The following is a 24,742-nucleotide window of genomic DNA, read 5'->3' on the forward strand; positions in this document are numbered from 1 at the left end:
CTACAAACCTGTACACTCAGACATAGATATAGATCTATGCTTTCTATAGTTTTTTCTATAGGCCTATAAAAATCTGATTTTTTTCCCCCAAATTTTGATAGTTAAAACCTCTATGTTCTTTAATCGTATTATGGCCCTTTAGTTTGAAGTACACGATTGTGATAATTTACAACGTTAACAATAACAATAACAAAACTGGTCCGGGAATGATAAGGCAAAGTGCAACCCAAGTGTTTATTATTTATTTGTGTACTTTGATGGAATCTTCCTTGTTATTAATATTAAACCATGGACCTAGGCATATTATTTTATATACCAAATATAATTGGCAAGTATTTTGTAGCTTTCATTTCAGGACATTTCAACTAAAATAAAACTAAAACCGTTTTATAAAAGTTTTATTTGTTACATTTTAAATTTAAAAATTATGTAATTAGTAATTTTGTAATGTTATGTAATCTAAGTTATGTAAGTAATAGATCTAGAATAATAATATGTAATATTATGTAATAAAAAGATAACTACTAGAATCTAGACTCTAGATTTGATTTAGAATTAGATCTATTGAATATTTTTAATCGTAATCTAGATTCTAGATTAGATCTAAATCTATAATAATTAATAATTATTAATATTATTAATAAAGACTCAATAAAGAGTATTAGGGCCTATTCAATTATTCTAGAGAACATTATAATTTATATAGTATAAGTATAATATTATTAATAAAGACCTCAGAGTCTAGATCTATATACTTTTTTTTACTTAAGCCGCTTAAGGCCTATGATAATGATGTGTATTCAAGTGTATTGTGTTGTCTTGATGGGACAGGGATTACCACGATAAATACTTAAATACTAGAGGCAGATAGATCTAAATTTAAATAGTATAAATAGGCTATTAAAATAGATTTTAAAAAAATGTTATATACTTAACTTATACTAATAGTTATAGCGCTAGAACTCTTTGCTAGCTAAGTATATATATGCTATAAACCCTCAACCCCTGATGACCTGCCCGACACACAACTGCTCGGTACAGATAGTTTAAGAAGTGTTGTGTATGGTGTAGGAATCCTTAGCACTAGCAGAATGTCATGAGATCACTCTTTCCTTTCGATAAGCTTCTGTCTTTTGAACAGCCTCCCCTTCTATGTGGATGTCCACAAAGATTTAAAAAATAGTTCAATAGACCTCGTCAGTATTTATATTCAGCTTGTACTGTAAATGATAGGGATCTAGTGATTTTTTTTTATCTAAATCAAAATGTTGAGGAAAAAAATTATTTTAAAAATATAATTAACTTCAGTAAGTAAGTAGGCCTAGATAAGAAAAAACACATAGATGTGTTTTAAAAGAAAAGCTTAAGACGCAGTATTTTCTCTGCAGTTGAATGATGCATTATAGTAAGTCATCAAGCCACCTCAGGTAGGCCTACATGACCTCCATTTCTGATCTGTTCAAGGCTCACTTACCAAATAAAATAAAAAATCAATAGTGATTTAATTATCTGAACCCCCCCCCCCCCCCCCCCTGTACAAATGTTAACTTTTAATGACACTCATGTTCTCACCTCACCAGTGTGGACCCTTAATTGTTTTTTTTTGTATCTTGTGTAGATGTAAAGTCCATGTTTAATTAGACCCTTTACTTATCACAAAATTTACACTGCTTTACAGGTTATGTTCGTATCATGCTGGCTGCAGGAGCCTTCATAAACTATGATAATCCTGGAACATTTGTTGTTTTGTATACAACTTCAATAGCACTGGATGGTAAAGTTTGATTGATTTATTATGACATTCTTTCATCATCATGTCCCATCACTCCTGCTGGTGGAGTAAACTTTCATCTATTGAGTTTTCTGTCCATGTTAATTTTGTCTGTCCTTCTATAAGTGACCATATTTCTGTGGTATCTGTTTCAAGTTTATTATTTTTTTAATGGGCTCTTCAACTGCATTGGGGTATTTTTATGTTCTTAGTCAAAAAGTTAAGGTTTGAGGTTAATATGCACAGAACCATCTCATGATTAATGATACTTCAGGTGTTAAGGTTCAAACACATTGGCCCAGCTCTAGACATAAACATAACCTATAAGTGTATTTTATGTAAGTGGGGATAGGTTAAATTTAGCTCAGATAGTTTTGAATGGTTTTCCTTAGCTATGTTATCCAACCACCTCGACCTCTGATAGGTTGAGTTTTACCTTTATTTATTTATAGCTTGCTTATAGGCAAACTGCCAACTTTATATAAACAACATGTTCAATTACAGTTGATTCTGCTTCATCAAGACACTGGTTAATTAGGGCAGCCATTCATTTGGATCAAATTGTAAAGAATAAATCCAGTGCATTATTTTAACTTTGCATATTCGGGTCAGTTACTTAAGTTTGGGGGAAATGTTTCTGTCAGGAAGTACCCTGATTTAGCAGAATCAGCTATGTTTGTTTTTGGAGAAATAATTTTTTTAAAATCTTTTAATCAAGGAATTGATGGCTACTGTGCTCGCAAGTTTAACCAATGCTCAAAATTTGGTGCTTGGGTAAGTCAGTTGTGGCTACTGTTTTTACTACACAAGTAAAAGAAAAAAGAAAGTAGGCCTACATTTTTAGGCGTGTAGGTTTATCGTGATGATGAAGTAGAGTTTGTCTTTTGGCATGGCCAGTACATCATCTAACTGTACTTTTCCAATTTTTTAATATCACTAACCCTTATGGTTTCATTACTCCTTAGTGGTAGCATTCTTTTCTATAAAATGCTGAATCTTTTATCTTGCTAGTTATTTTCTTCTAACTGATAAAACACTAATCTTAATTAAGCACCTAGTAAGCAATTTGATTTAAGTATCAGTTAATCTTGTAGGCTTACAGCTGAAGTTATTAGTTTTATAATTGATTTTTTTTTTATTCATGAAAACATTTTTTATTTTAGTTGGATGTTGTTGTTGATCTCTTCTCTAGGGGCTATTTATGGTGTGCTCTGTTTAGAGTAAGTAATAAAAACATTTAAATACTACAACTTGTATGAGCTAATATTGTTAAAATTATTTTAATTGTAAACAAATATGTTCCAAATTTATCAATCTTTCACTGTGAATCTTCCTTCAAGAATGGGTATTTGATTGTATTTTTGGAATGGGTGACTTTTGTCTCAACACATTACAGAGGGGAAAACTGGAGAACAACTGAGGAAAATTTTCCTTATTTGGTTAAAAAAGTAATGGATAAAGGTAACTTTTTTCTTCTCTTATTCATATTGCTCCTGTCTTCAGACAGTATTGTGGGCTGATTTTTACAGCTACAAAAATCTAATACTAATATTGTCAAATTATTTATACCTACCACAACTTCAACTAGGAAAATTTATAAAATATTTGAAAGTAATGAAAGATGTGTATTCTTCAGTTTTTTTAAACCAGTTTTAAACAATTTGTAATCAATTTCCCAGGTTTTAAAACACCTTTAGGCTTTTTGGCAGTAGGAAGTCTTCACATATTGCCACTTTGGCTGTACGGGTGCACATACCACGTGTTGACACACTGGCTTGGCTGGTCAGTTTATGTGCAATATGGAGTCATGGTTCTCCTGACTCTCGGAAGGCTGCTATGTGCAATAGTAGAGGCAAGTATCTCTGTTTTGTTATCCAGTTAATGTATTCATGGCTACACATTAGAGTTGTGAGGTTATTGATTATGTGCAACAGTAGAAGTAAGTATCCTGTTTGGTTAAACCAGTCTGTGTTCATTGAACACTCAAAAATGAATTTTGTTTTTGCAATACTAGAAGTTCTAAGAACACTAACTCAAATACACTAGTAGTCTCAGTATCCTTTATTTACACCTACATTAATAATTCCAACCTTCTTTCTGTCTTTTATCAATTATCTATCAGCCTTCTCTCAAACCTCTAATTCATTGCTTATTTGTCTTTTCTCACATATGACCAAGGAAAAATTACAGGGATGAACTCAACCCTCAAAAATACTAATTTTAAAAATGACATGAAACAAATAAGAGTTATTAAATCAGTCTCTGTTCATTGGCAACACAGTTATGTTTTTAGCCAGTGGGCTGATGGCGAACTTGTAAATTAAAAATTAACTGACCAACTTGTAACTTAGGAACCAACTGACCAGTTGCTCTTAGATTTAAACAAATGTGTCACAGGAGATAGGATTGGCCACACAATGTCCATCATGAATTGAATTGGATACAGAAATCTAACTCAGCTTGTGTTTTTCCTGCGTGCTTCAGTTTTCACAAATTAATAGGCTGTTTATTTTGAACTGATCACATTCCCATAGCCATTTATCAACCCTTATCAACTCCTTTAACTTACAACCTTTGCACTTAAAGACTGTTTTTAAAATTAATTAAACTGAGTAATTCATTATAAATAAAGTTTTTATTTACTGTAATATTTTTGTATATTTTTTTTCTTTGCAGCTCTTTTATGTGAAAGAATACATTATTTATTTGATATCCAACAACGTTGATGCAAAGGTCAAAACTTCTTGAGCACAATTTAAATCTCATCAATCCAAATAGGGGGTTTTCAATGTATTAATTTTGTAATATTAGTGAATGTGATTAAGTGGGCAGATTTTTTTAGCATGACATTTTGGCTGATTTTTTTATCATGACATTTTTATGGATGTTGAAAAATCCAATTTTCATCCTCTTGTTATATTTTTTGTATTATAGAGCAGTGCTTTCAATCTTGTATCAAAAGTATTTACATATCTGCACATTAAATCAATAATTTACAGCAGTTGAAATTTCATATGGTGGTATTTTTACATATATATTTCACAGTTAACATTTTTTTTCATCACCAGTTGTTATTTTTTAAAATTCACCCCCAGCTTACAGTTTGATTTGCTATATGTGTGTAATGGTTGTAGTTTCAACCTTGAGTAATTACACATCTTCTACCATCCAATGCTAAGGATAAGAGGGTTTTGTTAAAATTTTGTTATATTATACAATTTTTTCTGAGCATTGTTAAAATAATCTCTGGGAGCTTATGTTTGTGTTAAATTCAAGTCACTGTATGATATATTGTGATATTTTGTGTTTAAAATGTTTTTTGGAAATAATTTCTCAAAACATATTTTAAGCTAAAATTGTTTTTTGTCTTGGGGTTTCTATACAGCACTTTGATATTTTTAGTATTTATTAATTATCTAATTTTTTTTGAAGCACATAATCTTTTGTAGCCTACATACAATGAAATTTTCATGTTCTATTAATGTGATTCAACTCATTTTCTACACATGACATACGTTTTCAAAACCTCCATGACTTTTTTGTTTTATTATCATTTGTTAATCCAGAAATTCATGACATATTCTGATGCAGTGAGTGAGAAGAGTCGAGCGTTTCAGACTAAGTAGATCACATAAATTGTGTGTTAGCTGTACCTAGTAGGGTGTACATCATCATCATTTTTCCTCCTTTTCGTTCCTTGTGGAACATTGGGCCTCTGTAAAAGCTTTCCACTCCCCATTATTTCCTGTCACTCTCTTCAACTGTTCGCATTTCCTTTCTATTCTTTCTGCCTTTTCCAGCCAGCTTTCTTGTCAATTTGGGTGTACAAAGGTAAATTTTAAAAAAGATTAAGCTTATCAGATCTCAAGTACATAAAATTGCTCAAAAATTATTTTTTACAACATTCTACAGTATTTTTAATGTTTTGTTATCATGTCACTCAAAACCTTATACTAAAATTAACTTATCAAATGTTCTTGACCATAGAGTTGAAGTATTTTTGTCCAGATTCTCAATGGTTTGTGTTAGACTAGCACTAAAATAAAAATTAACCCTTGTGTATTCGAAATACTCAATAATGTGGTGCATATTTTCATTGTTTTGTAAGATTTTATCTTAATTTAAGTATGGAATATTTATGGTGCATTAATGTAAAAGAATTATGCATAGTTGTTAAAAACTGGAATGCATTTATTGACAAAATATAGACATTTCTTTTTAAGTTTTTTTGTCGTTATATTTCTACTAGGAATTTTTTTTTATAAAGGTCTAAAAGACACAAACTTATTGACTACACTGACAACAAATGTTAACTCAGGACGGCAATGTTAACTTTTCATTTTTTATATTAATATTGACCTTGTTAACTGAAGATTTCATTGTCAACTGTTAATTTTATATTGTTTTCAAATTTTGTAAAACAGGTTTAATGTAGTTATTTTACATAAAAACAATACCAAGATAAATTTTTTAGACTGATTATTAACACCCAGTATTTGTTTTAAACAAAACAATTAAAAGAATTAGTTTTGTTTTCTACAATGCTATTTTTTTTCACTTTTTAATCAAACATATTTAAAATGTTAATTATTTTTTAAGTTTACCACAGATCACGCTGGTCAATGCTGAACTTTTTGTGGTTTCAACAGTAGCCAGATTTTATTTCTTTGTTATAAAATAGAAGTTTAATGTGTCCAGGTATTGACACTGGTCCAGATATTTTGAATTATTTTTTTAAATTTTAGAAGCCATTTTATTAGATTTATACGAACATTCTATTTAAGAAGCCACATTGTTATAGATGTATGATAGTTGTGATACATTAATTAGTAGTGACTAAATTAAAGCTAATATTAGATGTACATTTTAACAATGCTTTCTTAGCACAAACAGTTATTTCACAATTGCTTAAGTCAAAGTTCAGAGAATTTGTTAGTAGTTAAGATGTGTAGGTAACACATGCTTCTGAATATAAAAAAAACAATCAGAAAAAAAAGGTTTATTAAATTTTGTTTTATTTTTCTCACTTCATAAATATTAAATAATTACTTTGTTGATTTCGATAAATACCTGATAAATCATTTAAGGGAATGTATATGTGATTCTGTACCCACAGTTTTGCAGGTGATATTGTTACTGTTTTCAGAAACAGAAGAACTAATTATCTTTCGTCTCAAATGACCAACAAACCTAGTTTGGCTCTTAACTTTCCTTCCTTACTTTTTATAAAAACAAAAGTTGTTCCGACTTTTGCATTCAAAATTATTTTAGAAAAAGTATGCATGGATTTGAATATAGTTTTAAAGAATGTCTTTCTTGTATAAAAAATACTCATGTGTTATATGTTTGTAATATTTACATTTGTGGTTTTCTTGCATGAGTGAACTAGTATTACATTCCGGTGAACTATGTTGTAGCTCAATCTAATGATCACAGATTTCAGTCAAAATATTTCATTTACATTTAGTTGCACATTTAATTTTTTTTTAATTTATAAGTTTTCATGTAAAAATTATTTACACAAGTAAAGCATGCATGTCTTTTGTTCAATTTAATAAAAAAAATTTACCAAACTTTATCAGTCTCCCTCTGATTGTTTTATATGTATGCCAATATAGTAAGCATCTGTCACAGAATAAAATCTTACAAATGTATATATCATTAACTCACTTACTGTGTGTTTAGCAAAAAATGTATTTTATATTTTCAGTCATGCACAACAAAATTATGCTGAATAAATGACATTGTCAAAAAGACCTCCTCACAATACTGCTCCCAAAAAAAGCATTATGTTCGTCACATTGTTGGTTTTAAAAATATACAGGCCTATAGTTACTAATTATAGCATTCACTGTTCTATAAGAACTCTACCTACATACATAAAGTTCAACACAATTTGGTAAGCCCAAATTTGTGAACTTTTTTAACAAATTATATGAATCACATTTTTGAGATTTGAGAAAATCACTTTTTACATCTTTGTTAGAAAAAATTTGGAAAGCCCTGAGTTTGAGTTAATAAATAATGTGTTAGCCTATAGCTATTGTGTTGTACCCATCAAAACTTTTACAAAGCAGATATTTGAAAACTATATTTAAAAACGAAAACTAATTCCCATTTCAAACAATTTGCTTTTTAAAACAATTTTTAACTCTACTCTCTTGTCACAAAAAAGCTACACAATGCCACCCCTCTCATTTGCTGATATATCTAATTATATTTACCGTTACAATTCAACATTGAGTGTATTGACCACATTTTTTATTACAATGTTATTTATGTACAAAAAAATATCTTCAAAAAATTACAAATAAAGGCTAAAATTAATTTTCAAATACTTTTCAATTCTAAAATGCAAAAGTCGTCTCCCCCCCCCCCCCCAACTACTCCCCCCCCCCCCCCCCCCAACTACACCTTACAGCAAGCGTGCATAAAATCACAAAAGTCTTTGATTCAATCCTTGAATAATGTTTTAAAAACTATTTTAATTGGCTTTATTTAATTAATTAGTTAATAATTAGCAGTAAACCAAAAAAAGGGGGGGGGGAACTGCGATTTTATATCCTATAGGCCACGGGTTCCCAACCTGGGGGTCGCGACCCCCTTGGGGGTCGCGAAGGTCTTTCTGGGGGGTCGCCAACTGGTATACTAAACCTTAGTAATTTGAAACAAAACAAATATTTAGAAGAATTTTTGAAAATCGGCTTCATTAACATCACTGGAAATGTAATAGAGAAGAACAAAGCGCACTGTACAAAGTTGTTCTCAGTCACGAATCTATGAAATCTTCAAAACTAAAACGTCATTTGAGACGAGTCATTCGGAACACACCAAAAAATATATGGAGTTTTTTCGTCGGTAAGAAGCTAGATACTTGATCGAACAGGAAGTTTTCACCAGCATTAGTGCAAGCATCAAATGAAGTCGCGATAGAAAATGCCAAGCATTAAAAAAAACAATAGGAGAAAATCTCATCAAACGCTGCATGTACGTAAATGTTAAATAACACATTTTTATTGAAATTAAGCTTTCACCATTGTTTGCTTTTCAAGTTGATAAATCAACAGACGTGAGTTCGTGTTCGCAGTTGTTGGTCTGTGTCTATATTCATGCGGATGATAGCAAAGAAGTTGCTCTTTTGTGAAGATAGCATGGAGAAAATAAACACCTTTTTGGAAACTGGATGATTAAAATGGGTTAGAACGGCTGTGGGGGTTTGTACGGATGGCGTGCCATCTATGTTTAGCTCAAAATCGGGCTTTCAGAAAACAGAAAAGATTTTGCTCCCTAACCACTGCCCTAACCAATCGCCATCAAGACTTCATTGCTAATAAAAGTCGTAAATTATATAAAATCTGGAGCCTTCAAAGAACTGAGCAAAAACATTAATATAGATCAAGAGGTTCTGCTCTTCTACACTACAGTACGCTGGCTGTCAAACGAAATGTTGTTAATTGTGTTTTTTAATTGAAATCTGAAATCAAATTGTTCTTGAAAATGCAAAGGAAACAAGACTTTTTGGTATACTTAAAACGACATAGAGTGGTTGGAGAGAGTATCATACCTAGCAGATGTGTTCGAACATCAAGATAAGCTTAACCTGAAGCTTCAGGGAAAATGAACGAATATTATAACCTTCCATGATAATCTCGGGGAATTTTTATCAAAACTGCAAAATCGGTAAAGAAAATAAATCTTGGAAATATTGTAAATTTGAGAAACTCTGCAGTGTGGTAGATGAATCTGATTGTGAGATAATTAAAATTTTGAAAGAAGCGATTTCTGGGCATCTTGAATGTCTTGAAAACGAACCGCATCGCTATTTCTCTGAGCTGAAAAAAGAAGAATCTGCATTTACGCATTACCCATTCTCTTCTTCCCTTGATGTTGCCAGCATTCCCGATGAATTACAAGATGAATTCTTTGATTTGCAGAATGATTCCGAGTAATATGAAAAACTGCAGACACCATTTTGGTGTAGTATTCACCATTCATACCCAAACGTAAAATTGATTGACTTTTCGATAATATATTTTCAACACTATTCTTCGATTAAAAACAAAATTAAGATAATTATAATGACATAGGTTGGCGTTAACAAAATGTTTTTTTAATTAAAAAGTTAACCATGAAGGTTTAGTGAATAGTATACAATTTTACTCATGCTATTAAAACAGTTATCAAAAGTAGTTCATATTGAAAGTCTACTAAAAATCTTATTTTAGTGCTTATTAATTTCCATACTAATTTCGGCTTTTTAATTTTATGGGGGTCGCGGGTCACTTACTTTTTATAAAAGGGGGTCGCCACTCGAAAAAGGTTGGGAACCACTGCTATAGGCCTATATTTTTAATTTTTTCTATAGGCTTACAAATATTTTTTATATCGTTATTAGATCTAGATCTATGAAAATATCTGAGGACCAATAAAACAAATTGGTTTGTACTATAATTTCGCCAGTCTGAGAAATGCTGACTGCTTGGTTTTTAACTAGATCTAGATTAGATTTAGATCTAGAAATCTAGATCTAGATAAGGGACAAAAAAAAATCTGTGAGAGCTCTTTGATTAAAATGTTAGAAACTAACTTCATGTTGCCGAACAAAGTAATCGATCTTGAATACTTCCTTAACGTCTGTTTACAAATGGACGATCCACACAAATTTCAAATCTAACCCCTTGGACTTCAAGGTTCATTTTTTATTTATTTTTACTGTTAGATCTAGAATAGTTTTAATAACTGTTGTGAATAGCATCGAACAGGTTGGGCTATCGAAAGGTCTAGATCTTATTAAATGTTTTAAAATTGTGGGCAACAGAAACAAACAAATTACAAATGTTGAAAATGTCAGAAAATGTCGAAATGACGCTTTGCTTTGCAGTTTCATTAGTTTGCGGCTTTGGTTTTTACGGTGACGATGATAGATCTAGATCTAGGTAGAATCCTAGATCTAGACGATAGGTCGACGAAACTCGATTGTGTTGCGTGATTTTTTATCATTTTGTACGCTTTTTCTTGATTGTAATGCTGATGGATATATTAAAGTTTACGGTAATCTATCGTTTTGGGTACGTAAAATCGCCCGCGGCTAGAAATGCGCGAAAAAGTTGCCTCACTGTCAAGGCTTTAATAGAAGTATATTGTGATATATTTGTGTCAAATATTATAGATAAATGAATAATAAACCTAAATCAATCGCTAAATATATCAATATAGACCAGAAATTAACTTTAAATAGCAGTGTTTGCGAGCAAGATTTCCTATATAAACAGCAGCCATTTGTAAAATAGAGTTGCCTTCCCCTGAATCTGGCGCTTTAAGTTTGCAAAAAAAGAACTTAGACAAGATGGCTGCTATAGTTAATGAGCATGGTTGCATCTGTTGGAAACATCGCTAGTCTTCATTTGTTACTGAAAAGTTTCAATTCAGTTGTTTAAAAACAGGTACATAAATGAAACAAGGAATCATTTTTGTATTTTTCAAAACATATATCCTCCTCAAAATGTGAAATAATTATTAAAATTCAAGGAGTCACCTGTCTTTCACATTACTAGTCGCAGGCGATTTTACGTACCTAAAACAATAGATTACCAAGTAGACTTCACATGTCACATATTACTTCGTAGACAAGTTTCATAGAGAAATTGAGTTACCCCTGAACCTGATTTAAAATCCCGAATTTTCTACATTCTATACTTAACTATACTAGATCTATAGTATACCCTGACTATATAGGTATAGAATTCTAGTTAGAGTTAGGATTCTAACTTGATAGGGGGGGGGGGGGGTAATTCCCCCAGGGGAGGGGGGGTAATGTCCTGTAGCCTTATTGAAGACCTAATTTAAATCATTTCTTATTTTAGGTATTGTTTTTCATAACAGCAAAGATATTCCAAGTAGATGAGAATCTCTGGCCATTTTTATTCTAAAGACAATATATAAATATCAAATCAGAAGAATGGCTACAAAATCAATTTCAGTTTGGGTTAAAGCAGAACCTTTCAGTTATGGAACCATTCCTGTTGCTCCACATCCACGTTTAAATAGTACTGTAAGTTGATTTATTTTATCATCTATTCATTCTCACAATACAATTGCTTATATACTATTATTAGGCATAATTAGAGTACATTGTTACCAAAAATGTTAGTTTTTACTTGTGAGGTTGGATTTGTACTCTTAAACAATAGGATCTTATAATATCTGATTTATATATAACACTCTATTATTTAAATTAAGTTAAAAAATTGGTATTTCTAATAATGCTCATGGAAACCATTTTTTTGCTGTTTTTATTACCCTAATACTGACCCTAGCTCGGACCCAAATTTATGGTTAGCTTCTGTAGTGATTTATGCAATATTAAAAAAGTAAAAAAAAAAGCAGTACTGCTACATCGACATTACAGAAAATCTTTTAATGAGATTTTCATTGGACTTTGCAGAATTTTGTCCCGTTTTTTTTTAAAAATCTTATTGTAAACAAATGTGCAACTTTACATTTCAGAATATACGAAAAATAGTAATCTATTCTAAGAATAAAGGAAGTGCTGGGTTTCCAAGATTAAGGTAGCTTGAATTTTGTGTTTTATGATTAATGAATAAACACAACGTCATGTCTGTTTAGTTAGCAAGAAATGTGTTGTATCTGGGATTTCATATTTTCTACATTTTTTTTTTAATTATTAATTAAAATCTCAACAAATTTTTATTTTTTGTACTGTGAGTTTCTTAATATTTTTCAGTTATTCAATGTGGCAACATATTGCTTGCAACAAGCTTCATTTGTCTGAAGATCTTGCCTGGATGTAAGTTAAGAAAATTAACACCTTCACAATATTTATCACCAGTTACTATGTTTAAAACCTAACTTACTTATTTTATCTTATTTTATATTACAAGATTAACAGGGCATGATGTCTACGACCTTTTTTAACACTGGGTCAAAATGTCCATAGCTTTAAATGTTCTGAACCCTTTACAGGTATTTCCACACCTGTCAGTTTTTCACAGAGAACCCTTCACCGATAGAATGTATAGAAAAAGATGAAATGTTTGCTCTATGCAAGGACCAGCATGAAAAAAGTATGTTTCTCTGTATAAGATGCATTATTTTTATTTATATCTGGGCCATGTTTGTTTTTGAATCAACTGTCAGTTTATAAAAAAAAATTAAAACTTTAGTAAAGGATAGAATCAAATGAAGGCTGTTTTTAATCATTATTTCTGGGCTTATAGAGAATTATTAAATTTAAATTAAAAGTTGTAGTATAACAATAATTAATTTATAAAAATATCAACTATAGGTTTGTGATTTACATTATTATTCAAATATAATTATCTTTGTTAAAATTGTTATAATTTTGAAGATATTTAGTGTAATAAAACACCTTTCTGCTAGTTGTTCAAAAGGTGACTTTATTTCTTAAACTTGTGAAATATTTTCAAGACAAACCTTTTAAAATTTTAAATAAAATTAAATGTGTACAGTTGTGATTTTAGACTGCTGTCTTGTGTCAACAGATAAACTTGTGGCCCATGAATCAGTAAACCTCTACAAGTTTGTGATTTTCCTGAGCATGCAACAGCTGTACAGAATGTCACTGAGAACATCACTAGTTGCTGGTGATGAGTATCCTGGTTCTCTAAGAAATGTTATTTTTAGAAACTTAAAATTAAAAATGCAGTGGACTTATTAAAAAACAGGAGTTTTTTTAATATTTGTTTTCAATAAGTAACAAAGTGGTGCTATTTTTTTTATAGGTTATGAGGCGATTGATGAAGCATTGAGATTTAGGCATTTAAATTTTTTTTGTGAAATTAGAAGTATTTATAGTTATAGAGTCACCAAATTAATACTTAATATTTATTTGTTTTCATACGTTTTCCTGCTTTGGTTTTTAGTAAGAAAGAATTTAGCTCACACTTGGGATATAGCCACACTTACCATTGCATTAAATGGTTTTGAAAGAATTTAGCTTATACTTGGGATATAGCCAAGCTTACCATTGCATAAAATGTTTAAAATGGAATTATAAGGTGTGATTTCGTATTGAGTGTAAAATTGATTTTTTGGAAAACAGAAAAAATATTAAAAGAATAAATTAAGAGTTAAAGTTATACCAATACCAGTTTACCAAAATACTTAACTGTTTGCTAAGATGGCCAAGCACATCTAGCTCTGCAACAACTTGTGATTTGGATGGTCGGTCTACACCCAGAGGGGGTACCACTAAGGTAAAAATTGGTTTTAATTTTTTAAATTTTTTTTGGGATATACAAAAAGAGTTTTTTTTTTAAATTAATAAAACGGCAGGAAAATACTAAAATTGCAATTAGTAACTTTAATCTTTTCATACATGTTTCATAGAATAGATATGAAAACTATATGTCTACATTTGTTTTATAGTGTAATTTATTTAAGCTAATTAATGGCTAATGCTATCTCACTTTAGATCACAGTTAATCTATCTAGAGAATTAGCATTTTAAGGAACAATTCTAGTAAAATAATGTAAATTATAAAAGTATTCAGCATTAAAATTATGCAGTTTGAACAAACATAAGGACAATTGTACATGTTTTTTGTAAGAGCTTTTGTTGTTTTTATTGACCAGTCTCTGGATGATCACAGCCACCAGCTCTTTGTACAGAACAACATTGGTGAACTTACAGATCTGATATCTGATGAAGGTGGGTGCTATATATGTACTATATATATATATATATATTTACTTATTTATTATATGTAACGTCTCCCTTAATATAATTATTAATGTAAATCAGCTCCTTGTTTGTCCTTAGATTAATAAATCTGTTACAATATTTAAACTGATGTTCCTATCTCAGACAGCAAAATGTCAGGTGTCGGTCTAGCTAGCGCAACAAAACATTTATCACTAGAGGCTATTGAAGCTCTGGGCTTCGTCTTAATTGGCAGGGTGGAGAACTCATCGTAAGTCTTTTAGTTGTTATCTAAAATTTATTGTCTAAATTTCTCCTTGAAAGCTAAGATTGTGAATTTTTTCTATGCTTTGTTTATTTCAAAATAAATTTTCTAAATTGCAAATTACTTTATTTTTGGCGATCAGTATTTCTTATGCTTTGTTAATTTTTTAAAAATTCCTTTTAATTATGATTAATTATGATTCATTTTTTTCATCAGCTCGTTACACTCCTTACATGACCTGGCACTCTTGCAAGTAGTCCAACAGCAGACAGGATATCAAAAGGTTGTTGACCTCTGTGTATTCAACTTCTCTCACCCATTGTTGCGAACTGTATATTTAAATATTAAATCTTCATTTTTAGCAATATATTAGAAAAATGTTACTCAGAGATTTTATAAACCCAAAACATAAACTCCTGCTTTCTTATACCTATACTAGTCATTGTATTTTTTTACTAGAACTTTGTATGCTGAAACATTATAACACTCTTGATTTCATTCTTCTTTTTAACATACATTTACCCTTTTTACAAGCATTAATCCCACATCCTTGCACCTATGTCTTACACGTCAATTCACTTTGTTATTTTGCATGTGTATATTCCACATAAATTCATAATATATTTTCAACGTCTCATGTATTTGTTCAACATGTCCCATGTATTTGTTCCATGTAGGCAACCAGATCTTTCCCCACACGACAGTTCACCATGTGGCTGAAAGAATGTCTCATACAAAACCCATTCAATGTCTCCGCTTGTATAGCCTCAGGGACAAGGCTGTCTTGGCCTTTCATTGGTAATTCTTTGGTTAGATCAAATTAAAACTAACCCCTACACTAATAACCATGCTTTTGTCCCTTTATCCCCATATCTTACCCAAGGGACTTAAGTAAAATCCCTCTAATAAAAATATTTGTTCCTTTTTATAAATAAAATAAATCTGAACCCTTTCCTAGCAAGTAAAGTTTTTAGCAGGAATTCTAGTACAGGCGAGATTATTTTAATATCTTAAGTTTGGAACAATATAATCTGCATATTAGTGCAATAATTATTAATTTCTTACATGTTCACTCTAAATAAAACTTAATAAAAATGCTGAGTTTTTGGATGGTTGAGAATACAGATGTCTAATAATAGACTCTTCTGAAAAAAGGTGTGTCAGGTTGTTAGTAATCTCAGCTAGTTCTGTGGTTAGAAATTAGGGTTAGGTGTATGGGTAGGACTAGGTTTGGAGTTAGGGATAGGGTTAGCATTGACATTAGCAACCTAACACCCCTTTAAAAGATTCTATTATCTGACTATGGTATAAAAAAATCCCCTAAGTATTTTTATTGTAAATGAACTGGCATTCCATAAAGTTTATAAAATGTTTATAAAGGTAAAAAAAAATTCAACACAATTTTGTTGCACTTAGAATATGAGGCAGCCCTTTGTCCCAAAATCAATACTACCAGCATGCTTATTTGTCATATAAGCTTAGCAACATCAAATAAAAATTTAGCATTATCACTTGATAAACTTCTATAGAACAACTTCACAAGTAATAGATCCTGTACCCACATTTTTAGGTGAAGATCAGAAATCCGAGCAGAGTCACAAACGTGGAAAAATTGCAACAAATGCACATTTGGTGCCTAAAGATCACATCAAAGGGTAAGAGTTAAATATTGCTTGGAAATATCTTACTGTATAATTAAATATCTTTCAAATTATGTATAACATCTGTTTCTGACAATTAGATTTTGTCATTCATTTTTTAAAAAAATATTCATATCCACAGCAACAAGATGATAATAATGAGTCAAGTCAGTAAACAAACAATAGCTAGGGTAAGTTTAAAAATTGTGCAAAGTAATTTAAGTTAATAATGTTTACATTATTGTGTATCCAACATTTGTTACTTTAGAACATCTATAGCAAATCACTGTAATAGGGTTTAAATTGGTATTGGCTTCTACAAGTTGGGTTATGTTTTTTTGTTTTGATTTGATTTTATAAAAAATAAAACTACTTAAGTATGTGTGATAATGTGCTAAACAGTACACACTACTGTTCATTATTTATTGTTAAAATCAGATAGCAATTTCAGTATTTATAACTTATGCTTGCAAGTTGATATACTTTTCAAATAATTCTAAAATTTACACACAATGACAAACAGTTGGTTTACATTTAGGTTATTTTTTGGAAGTTTATCTGCCTTAACCGTTACCTTAAAACTCCATTAGCCTTAACCCCATTGCTATAATGGTAGGAAAAAGCACATTATCTTATTTCCCCTGCTGTCATTCACAATACTTTTTCTGTTAATATACAGATACAGGGAGATAATTTCTTTTTGTTTCCCCAGAGTTCAGGTACCTTAGAGATGAGTACAGTGAAGATACATCGCAGCCATCACTCATATCTATACCTGTTGTCTCCCCTCAGGTACCTACACCAACTTTGTGTTTATTTTACAGCTGTTTGTTTATGTTAAGGAGGTGGATGATAAAAAGATTGTTTATTTTTTCAGGTCTGTGACCATTGAGAAATGTCGAAACACAACACTTATACTAGGACCAGTAGAGGCCACAGTGCATGTCAGTGGGTGTGAGAACGTGACTATCATAGCACCATGTAGGAACTTGATGATCAGGTCAGTGTTGTGTAAATTTGATGATAAAGGTCAGTGGTTGTAGAAACTTGATGATCAGGTCAGTGGTTGTAGGAACTTGATGATCAGGTCAGTGGTTGTAGAAACTTGATGATCAGGTCAGTGGTTGTAGAAACTTGATGTAGAAACTTGATGATAAGGTCAGTGTTTGTAGAAACTTGATGATCAGGTCAGTGGTTGTAGAAACTTGATGATAAGGTCAGTGGTTGTAGAAACTTGATGTAGAAACTTGATGATAAGGTCAGTGTTTGTAGAAACTTGATGTAGAAACTTGATGATAAGGTCAGTGTTTGTAGAAACTTGATGATCAGGTCAGTGGTTGTAGAAACTTGATGTAGAAACTTGATGATAAGGTCAGTGTTTGTAGAGTCTTGATGATCAGGTCAGTGTTTGTAGAAACTTGATGATCAGGTCAGTGGTTGTAGAAACTTGATGATCAGGTCAGTGGTTGTAGAAACTTGATGATCAGGTCAGTGGTTGTAGAAACTTGATGATAAGGTCAGTGGTTGTGTAAATTTAATAAGGTCAGTGGTTGTAGAAACTTGATGATAAGGTCAGTGGTTGTAGAAACTTGATGATCAAGTCAGTGTTTGTAGAAACTTGATGATAAGGTCAGTGGTTGTAGAAGGTTGATGATCAGGTCAGTGGTTGTAGAAACTTGATGATCAGGTCAGTGCTTGTAGAAGGTTGATGATAAGGTCAGTGGTTGTAGAAGGTTGATGATCAGGTCAGTGGTTGTAGAAGGTTGATGATAAGGTCAGTGGTTGTAGAAAGTTGATGATCAGGTCAGTGGTTGTGTAAATTTGATAAGGTCAGTGGTTGTAGAAACTTGATGATCAGGTCAGTGGTTGTAGAAACTTGATGTAGAAACTTGATGATCAGGTCAGTGGTTGTAGAAAGTTGATGATAAGGTCAGTGGTTGTAGAAACTTGATAAAGTCAGTGGTTGTAGAAACTTGATGATCAGGTCAGTGGTTGTAGAAACTTGATGATAAGGTCAGTGGTTGTGTAAATTTAATAAGGTCAGTGGTTGTAGAAACTTGATGATAAGGTCAGTGGTTGTAGAAAGTTGATGATAAGGTCAGTGGTTGTAGAAACTTGATGATCAGGTCAGTGGTTGTAGAAACTTGATGATCAGGTCAGTGGTTGTAGAAACTTGATGATCAGGTCAGTGGTTGTAGAAACTTGATGATCAGGTCAGTGGTTGTAGAAAGTTGATGATAAGGTCAGTGGTTGTAGAAACTTGATAAGGTCAGTGGTTGTAGGAACTTGATGATAAGGTCAGTGGTTGTAGAAAGTTGATGATAAGGTCAGTGGTTGTAGAAACTTGATAAGGTCAGTGGTTGTAGAAACTTGATGATCAGGTCAGTGGTTGTAGAAACTTGATGATAAGGTCAGTGGTTGTGTAAATTTAATAAGGTCAGTGGTTGTAGAAACTTGATGATAAGGTCAGTGGTTGTAGAAAGTTGATGATAAGGTCAGTGGTTGTAGAAACTTGATGATCAGGTCAGTGGTTGTAGAAACTTGATGATCAGGTCAGTGGTTGTAGAAACTTGATGTAGAAACTTGATGATCAGGTCAGTGGTTGTAGAAACTTGATGATCAGGTCAGTGGTTGTAGAAACTTGATGATAAGGTCAGTGGTTGTAGAAACTTGATGATAAGGTCAGTGGTTGTAGAAACTTGATGAGAAAGGTCAGTGGTTGTAGAAACTTGATGATCAGGTCAGTGGTTGTAGAAACTTGATGATCAGGTCAGTGGTTGTAGAAATTTAATGTCAGTGGTTGAAGAAACTTGATGAGAAAGGTCAGTGGTTGTAGAAACTTGATGATAAGGTCAGTGGTTGTAGAAACTTGATGATCAGGTCAGTGGTTGTGTAAATTTGATAAGGTCAGTGGTTGTAGAAACTTGATGATAAGTTATATTGATTGATTGATCTCCACTGAAACAAGTCTGTTCTGTGGTACAACTTTGTTCTGTGGTACAATTTTGTTCTATGGTACAACTTTGTTCTATTGGTACAATTTTGTTCTGTGGTACAACTTTGTTCTGTGTTACAATTTTGTTCTGTGGTACAATTTTGTTCTGTGGTACAACTTTGTTCTGTGGTACAATTTTGTTCTGTGGTACAGCTTTGTTCTGTGGTACAAATTTGTTCTGTGGGACAATTTTGTTCTGTGGGACAATTTTGTTCTGTGGTACAGCTTTGTTCTGTGGTACAGCTTTGTTCTGTGTTACAATTTTGTTCTGTGGTACAGCTTTGTTCTGTGGTACAACTTTGTTCTATGGTACAATTTTGTTCTGTGGTACAATTTTGTTCTGTGGTACAACTTTGTTCTATGGTACAATTTTGTTCTGTGGTACAATTGTGTTCTGTGGTACAATTTTGTTCTGTGGTACAACTTTGTTCTGTGGTACAATTTTGTTCTGTGGTACAATTTTGTTCTGTGGTACAACTTTGTTCTATGGTACAATTTTGTTCTGTGGTACAATTTTGTTCTGTGGTACAATTTTGTTCTGTGGTACAACTTTGTTCTGTGGTACAACTTTGTTCTATGGTACAATTTTGTTCTGTGGTACAACTTTGTTCTATGGTACAATTTTGTTCTGTGGTACAATTTTGTTCTGTGGTACAATTTTGTTCCGTGGTACAACTTTGTTCTGTGGTACAACTTTGTTCTGTGGTACAATTTTGTTCTGTGGTACAATTTTGTTCTGTGGTACAACTTTGTTCTATGGTACAATTTTGTTCTGTGGTACAATTTTGTTCTGTGGTACAATTTTGTTCTGTGGTACAACTTTGTTCTATGGTACAATTTTATTTTCTGTGGTACAGCTTTGTTCTGTGGTACAGCTTTGTTCTGTGGTACAACTTTGTTCGGTGGTACAACTTTGTTCTGTGGTACAATTTTGTTCTGTGGTACAATTTTAGTTAAAAATGTTTTGTGTGGGACTAGGACAACTTTGCTCTGTAGAACAACAGTGTTCTATGCAGCAACATGTAAGCCCCACTTATATAGACCCCCCCCCCCCGACCTTCTGTACCCTCCCCAGTGGATCCACCCTGTGTACCCTGTACCTGCTGACCCCCCAACCTTCTGTATCCTCCCCAGTGGATCCACCCTGTGTACCCTGTACCTGCTGACCCCCCAACCTTCTGTATCCTCCCCAGTGGGTCCACCCTGTGTACCCTGTACCTGCTGACCCCCCAACCTTCTGTATCCTCCCCAGTGGGTCCACCCTGTGTACCCTGTACCTGCTGACCCCCCAACCTTCTGTATCCTCCCCAGTGGGTCCACCCTGTGTACCCTGTACTTGCTGACCCCCCACCAACCTTCTGTATCCTCCCCAGTGGGTCCACCCTGTGTACCCTGTACCTGCTGACCCCCCACCAACCTTCTGTATCCTCCCCAGTGGGTCCACCCTGTGTACCCTGTACCTGCTGACCCCCCAACCTTCTGTACCCTCCCCAGTGGATCCACCCTGTGTACCCTGTACCTGCTGACCCCCCACCAACCTTCTGTATCCTCCCCAGTGGGTCCACCCTGTGTACCCTGTACCTGCTGACCCCCCAACCTTCTGTACCCTCCCCAGTGGATCCACCCTGTGTACCCTGTACCTGCTGAACCCCCAACCTTCTGTATCCTCCCCAGTGGGTCCACCCTGTGTACCCTGTACCTGCTGACCCCCCAACCTTCTGTACCCTCCCCAGTGGATCCACCCTGTGTACCCTGTACCTGCTGACCCCCCAACCTTCTGTATCCTCCCCAGTGGATCCACCTTGTGTACCCTGTACCTGCTGACCCCCCAACCTACTGTATCCTCCCCAGTGGGTCCACCCTGTGTACCCTGTACCTGCTGACCCCCCAACCTTCTGTACCCTCCCCAGTGGATCCACCCTGTGTACCCTGTACCTGCTGACCCCCCAACCTTCTGTATCCTCCCCAGTGGATCCACCCTGTGTACCCTGTACCTGCTAACCCCCCAACCTTCTGTACCCTCCCCAGTGGATCCACCCTGTGTACCCTGTACCTGCTGACCCCCCAACCTTCTGTACCCTCCCCAGTGGATCCACCCTGTGTACCCTGTACCTGCTGACCCCCCAACCTTCTGTATCCTCCCCAGTGGATCCACCCTGTGTACCCTGTACCTGCTGACCCCCCAACCTTCTGTTCCCTCCCCAGTGGATCCACCCTGTGTACCCTGTACCTGCTGACCCCCCACCGCCCACTACTTCTGAGTGGCAATGACACCATCATGCTGGCGCCCTACCACACCTTCTATGCCAGTCTGGAGGAGCACATGGTCAAAGCTGGCATTAGCACGGCGCCAAATCTGTGGGACCAGCCACTTTGTATAGGCAAGTTTTTGTTAACTTCAATAAGATAGATTATAAATTCATGAAATCAAACGGGGTTGGCGTGGTCGAGTCGGTAAAGCTCATGGTTGCTAAACTGAGAGAACTCGAGTTTGAACCCTCGGGCAGATGAGGCTCGTTAGCTGGGGACAGCCACTCTTCTAGGAGAGACAACTCCAAAATCATACAACTGCTGCCTTGTAGTTTGTTCTTGGTTGGACAAAGGCTATGGAAGCAAATCCAAAAAGAAAAGCAGGCTGAAGTCTGAGTCTATGGCCTCGATAGCGCATAACCAGTTTACACGTATACAAATTGTGTTGGAGGGGATCCCTCTAACACTAAAATTAAGAACGAAGAAGAAGAAACATTCTATATAAGCAGGTTTTTTTCAAACAATGTGTGTGTTAGCCCTATACAACCTTGCCCTCCACCCCACTTACACATTGTGTGACAAAAGTCAGAAAGACAAAGTAAAATGTATCCCCACCTTGGTATTTTATTTTGAGTGCCTCCTCAGTTTTATCGACCAATGTCTACAGTATTGCTAGGATACTAGCCTGGGGATAGTCAGGTTACCTATTCCCAGTTGACTGTACAATTGACTGGGATTAAATTTGATGTCTATTTGATGTTAGTAACATAGTTACTAGACCATCCCATCATTTCACCTGTTTGTAACATTGTTACTAGACCATCCCATCATTTCACCTATTTGTACCATTGTTACTAGACCATCCCATCATTTCACCTATTTGTAACATTGTTACATGACCATCCCATCATTTCACCTGTTAGTAACATTGTTACTAGACCATCCCATCATTTTACCTGTTTGTATGATTGTTACATGACCATCCCATCATTTCACCTGTTAGTAACATTGTTACAGGACCATCCCATCATTTCACCTGTTTGTAACATTGTTGCAGGACCATCCCATCATTTCACCCGTTTGTAACATTGTTACAGGACCATCCCATCATTTCACCTGTTTGTAACATTGTTACAGGACCATCCCATCATTTTACCTGTTTGTAACATTGTTACAGGATCATCCCATCATTTCACCTGTTTGTAACATTGTTACAGGACCATCCCATTATTTCACCTATTAGTAACATTGTTACAGGACCATCCCATTATTTCACCTATTAGTAACATTGTTACAGGACCATCCCATCATTACACCTGTTGTAACATTGTTACTAGACCATCCCATTATTTCACCTATTAGTAACATTGTTACAGGACCATACCATAATTTCACCTATTAGTAACATTGTTACAGGACCATCCCATTATTTCACCTATTACTACTATTAGTAACTCTATTACAGGACCATCCCATAATTTCACCTATTAGTAACATTGTTACAGGACCATTCCATCATTACACCTGTTACTAACATTGTTACATGACCATCCCATCATTTCACCTGTTTGTAACATTGTTACAGGACCATCCCATTATTTCACCTATTAGTAACATTGTTACAGGACCATCCAAGTATTTCACCTATTAGTAACATTGTTACAGTATCCATCCATCATTTCACCTGTTGGTAACATTGTTACAGGACCATCCCATAATTTCACCTATTAGTAACATTGTTACAGTATCCATCCATCATTTCACCTGTTTGTAACATTGTTACAGGACCATCCCATCATTTTACCTGTTTGTAACATTGTTACTAGACCATCACCTGTTTGTAACATTGTTACAGGACCATCCCATAATTTCACCTATTTGTAACATTGTTACTGGAGCATCCCATTATTTCAACTATTAGTAACTCTATTACAGGACCTGACCACAGAGATGACCAACCAGTATGGCAGATCCTACCTGAGTCAGAGTTTTATCCCTTCTCTGTGCCATTTGAAATGCAAGGTTCAACAAAGGTAAGTGGGCAGGTGACTTTATACATAAGTACCTGAACATACTTGACTTAGCTTCAATTAGGTTTAGCAATAGATTTTAACCTTTTTTCTATTCTTGTTAACTTTATTTATATTTAAAAATTTCTGGATACCCATGGCATCCAACAATTTATTATTGTTAAATTAATTATTTATTTATACAACAATTATCACTATCATTAGGGTGTTGCATGGGTTTTTAAACTTCATTATTATTGAAAGGAAGGTATGGTCAGCACTATGGCCAGCCGCTTTTACTTCCCCCAATGTAGGTCAGGTACCCATAAGAGCTGAGTTTAGTCACGGATGTCCTACAATCACAAGTCTGAACTGAGATCCAAACTTGAGACCTTTGGGCGAGCAGCTAAAAGCTCTACCACTTGACCATGCTATCCCACCATGTTCTGCTATAGTTAAGTTTATTTAAACAACACTTGATTTAAAGAAGAAAATATTCCAGGCTATCCCTGGCAGTCTGCCTTCCTACTATCAGAAGGAGCTGAACAAGAGGCAGAAGCAGATTGACACCTGGCAGCACATGGTCAAGGATGCCGGACTTTCCAGAGAGCAGAGGAAAGAGTTCCAGACTTTGGTGGAGTCAAGGTTTCATGTGAGTTGTAAACTTGATGTTAGTGGGGTTACGGTTTCATGTGAGTTGTAAACTTGACATTAGTAAAGGTTTCATGTGAGTTGTAAACATGACATTAGTAAAGGTTTCATGTGAGTTGTAAACTTGACATTAGTGGGGTCAAGGTTTCATGTGAGTTGTAAACTTGACATTAGTAAAGGTTTCATGTGAGTTGTAAACTTGATGTTAGTGGGGTCAAGGTTTCATGTGAGTTGTAAACTTGACATTAGTAAAAGTTTCATGTGAGTTGTAAACTTGATGTTAGTGGAGTCAAGGTTTCATGTGAGTTGTAAACTTGACGTTAGTGAGGTCAAGGTTTCATGTGAGTTGTAAACTTGACGTTAGTAAAGGTTTCATGTGAGTTGTAAACTTGACATTAGTAAAGGTTTCATGTGACTTGTAAACTTGACATTAGTAAAGGTTTCATGTGAGTTGTAAACTTGACGTTAGTAAAGGTTTC

The 24,742-nt window shown here is 34.1% G+C and overlaps 2 protein-coding genes across 3 annotated transcripts in view; both read left to right on the top strand.

Moving 5' to 3' along the window:
* Positions 1-229: 229 nt before the first annotated feature.
* On the top strand, positions 230-7,300 carry LOC131939662 (uncharacterized). Its single transcript, XM_059298120.1, has 7 exons — positions 230-328; positions 1,679-1,774; positions 2,490-2,545; positions 2,935-2,991; positions 3,112-3,232; positions 3,451-3,623; positions 4,448-7,300. Exons 1-7 carry the CDS (start codon positions 289-291, stop codon positions 4,517-4,519), a joined length of 615 nt encoding a protein of 204 aa, XP_059154103.1. The 5' UTR covers positions 230-288; the 3' UTR covers positions 4,520-7,300.
* Positions 7,301-10,394: 3,094 nt separating this feature from the next.
* Positions 10,395-24,742, top strand: part of LOC131939663 (TBCC domain-containing protein 1) — a gene marked incomplete at its 3' end in the record, with an annotated part of 16,845 nt that continues 2,497 nt past the window's right edge. Inside the window, 18 exon segments of one of the 2 annotated variants that reach the window (XM_059298122.1) lie at positions 10,395-10,461; positions 11,654-11,822; positions 12,278-12,339; positions 12,516-12,578; positions 12,755-12,855; positions 13,294-13,402; positions 13,932-14,007; positions 14,387-14,462; positions 14,619-14,724; positions 14,935-15,001; positions 15,396-15,516; positions 16,289-16,373; positions 16,501-16,549; positions 17,071-17,150; positions 17,236-17,358; positions 21,559-21,734; positions 23,539-23,636; positions 24,115-24,264. In XM_059298122.1, the coding sequence (XP_059154105.1) occupies positions 11,730-11,822; positions 12,278-12,339; positions 12,516-12,578; positions 12,755-12,855; positions 13,294-13,402; positions 13,932-14,007; positions 14,387-14,462; positions 14,619-14,724; positions 14,935-15,001; positions 15,396-15,516; positions 16,289-16,373; positions 16,501-16,549; positions 17,071-17,150; positions 17,236-17,358; positions 21,559-21,734; positions 23,539-23,636; positions 24,115-24,264 (1,635 nt within the window). In that variant the 5' untranslated portion in view covers positions 10,395-10,461; positions 11,654-11,729. 2 annotated transcript variants of the gene reach the window in all.

The sequence above is a fragment of the Physella acuta genome, unplaced genomic scaffold, assembly GCF_028476545.2.
Source record: "Physella acuta isolate Inbredline_101_S28 unplaced genomic scaffold, ASM2847654v3 ptg000287l, whole genome shotgun sequence".
Lineage (NCBI taxonomy): Eukaryota > Metazoa > Mollusca > Gastropoda > Physidae > Physella > Physella acuta.

Excerpts from the sequence above, each read along its gene's own strand:
- LOC131939662 (XM_059298120.1), top strand. The coding sequence starts at position 289 with ATGGACCTAGGCATATTATTTTATATACCAAATATAATTG. Across the intron at positions 2,546-2,934 it reads GCTCAAAATTTGGTGCTTGG|TTGGATGTTGTTGTTGATCT; the intron begins GTAAGTCAGTTG and ends TTTTTATTTTAG. Across the intron at positions 2,992-3,111 it reads TATGGTGTGCTCTGTTTAGA|AATGGGTATTTGATTGTATT; the intron begins GTAAGTAATAAA and ends TCTTCCTTCAAG.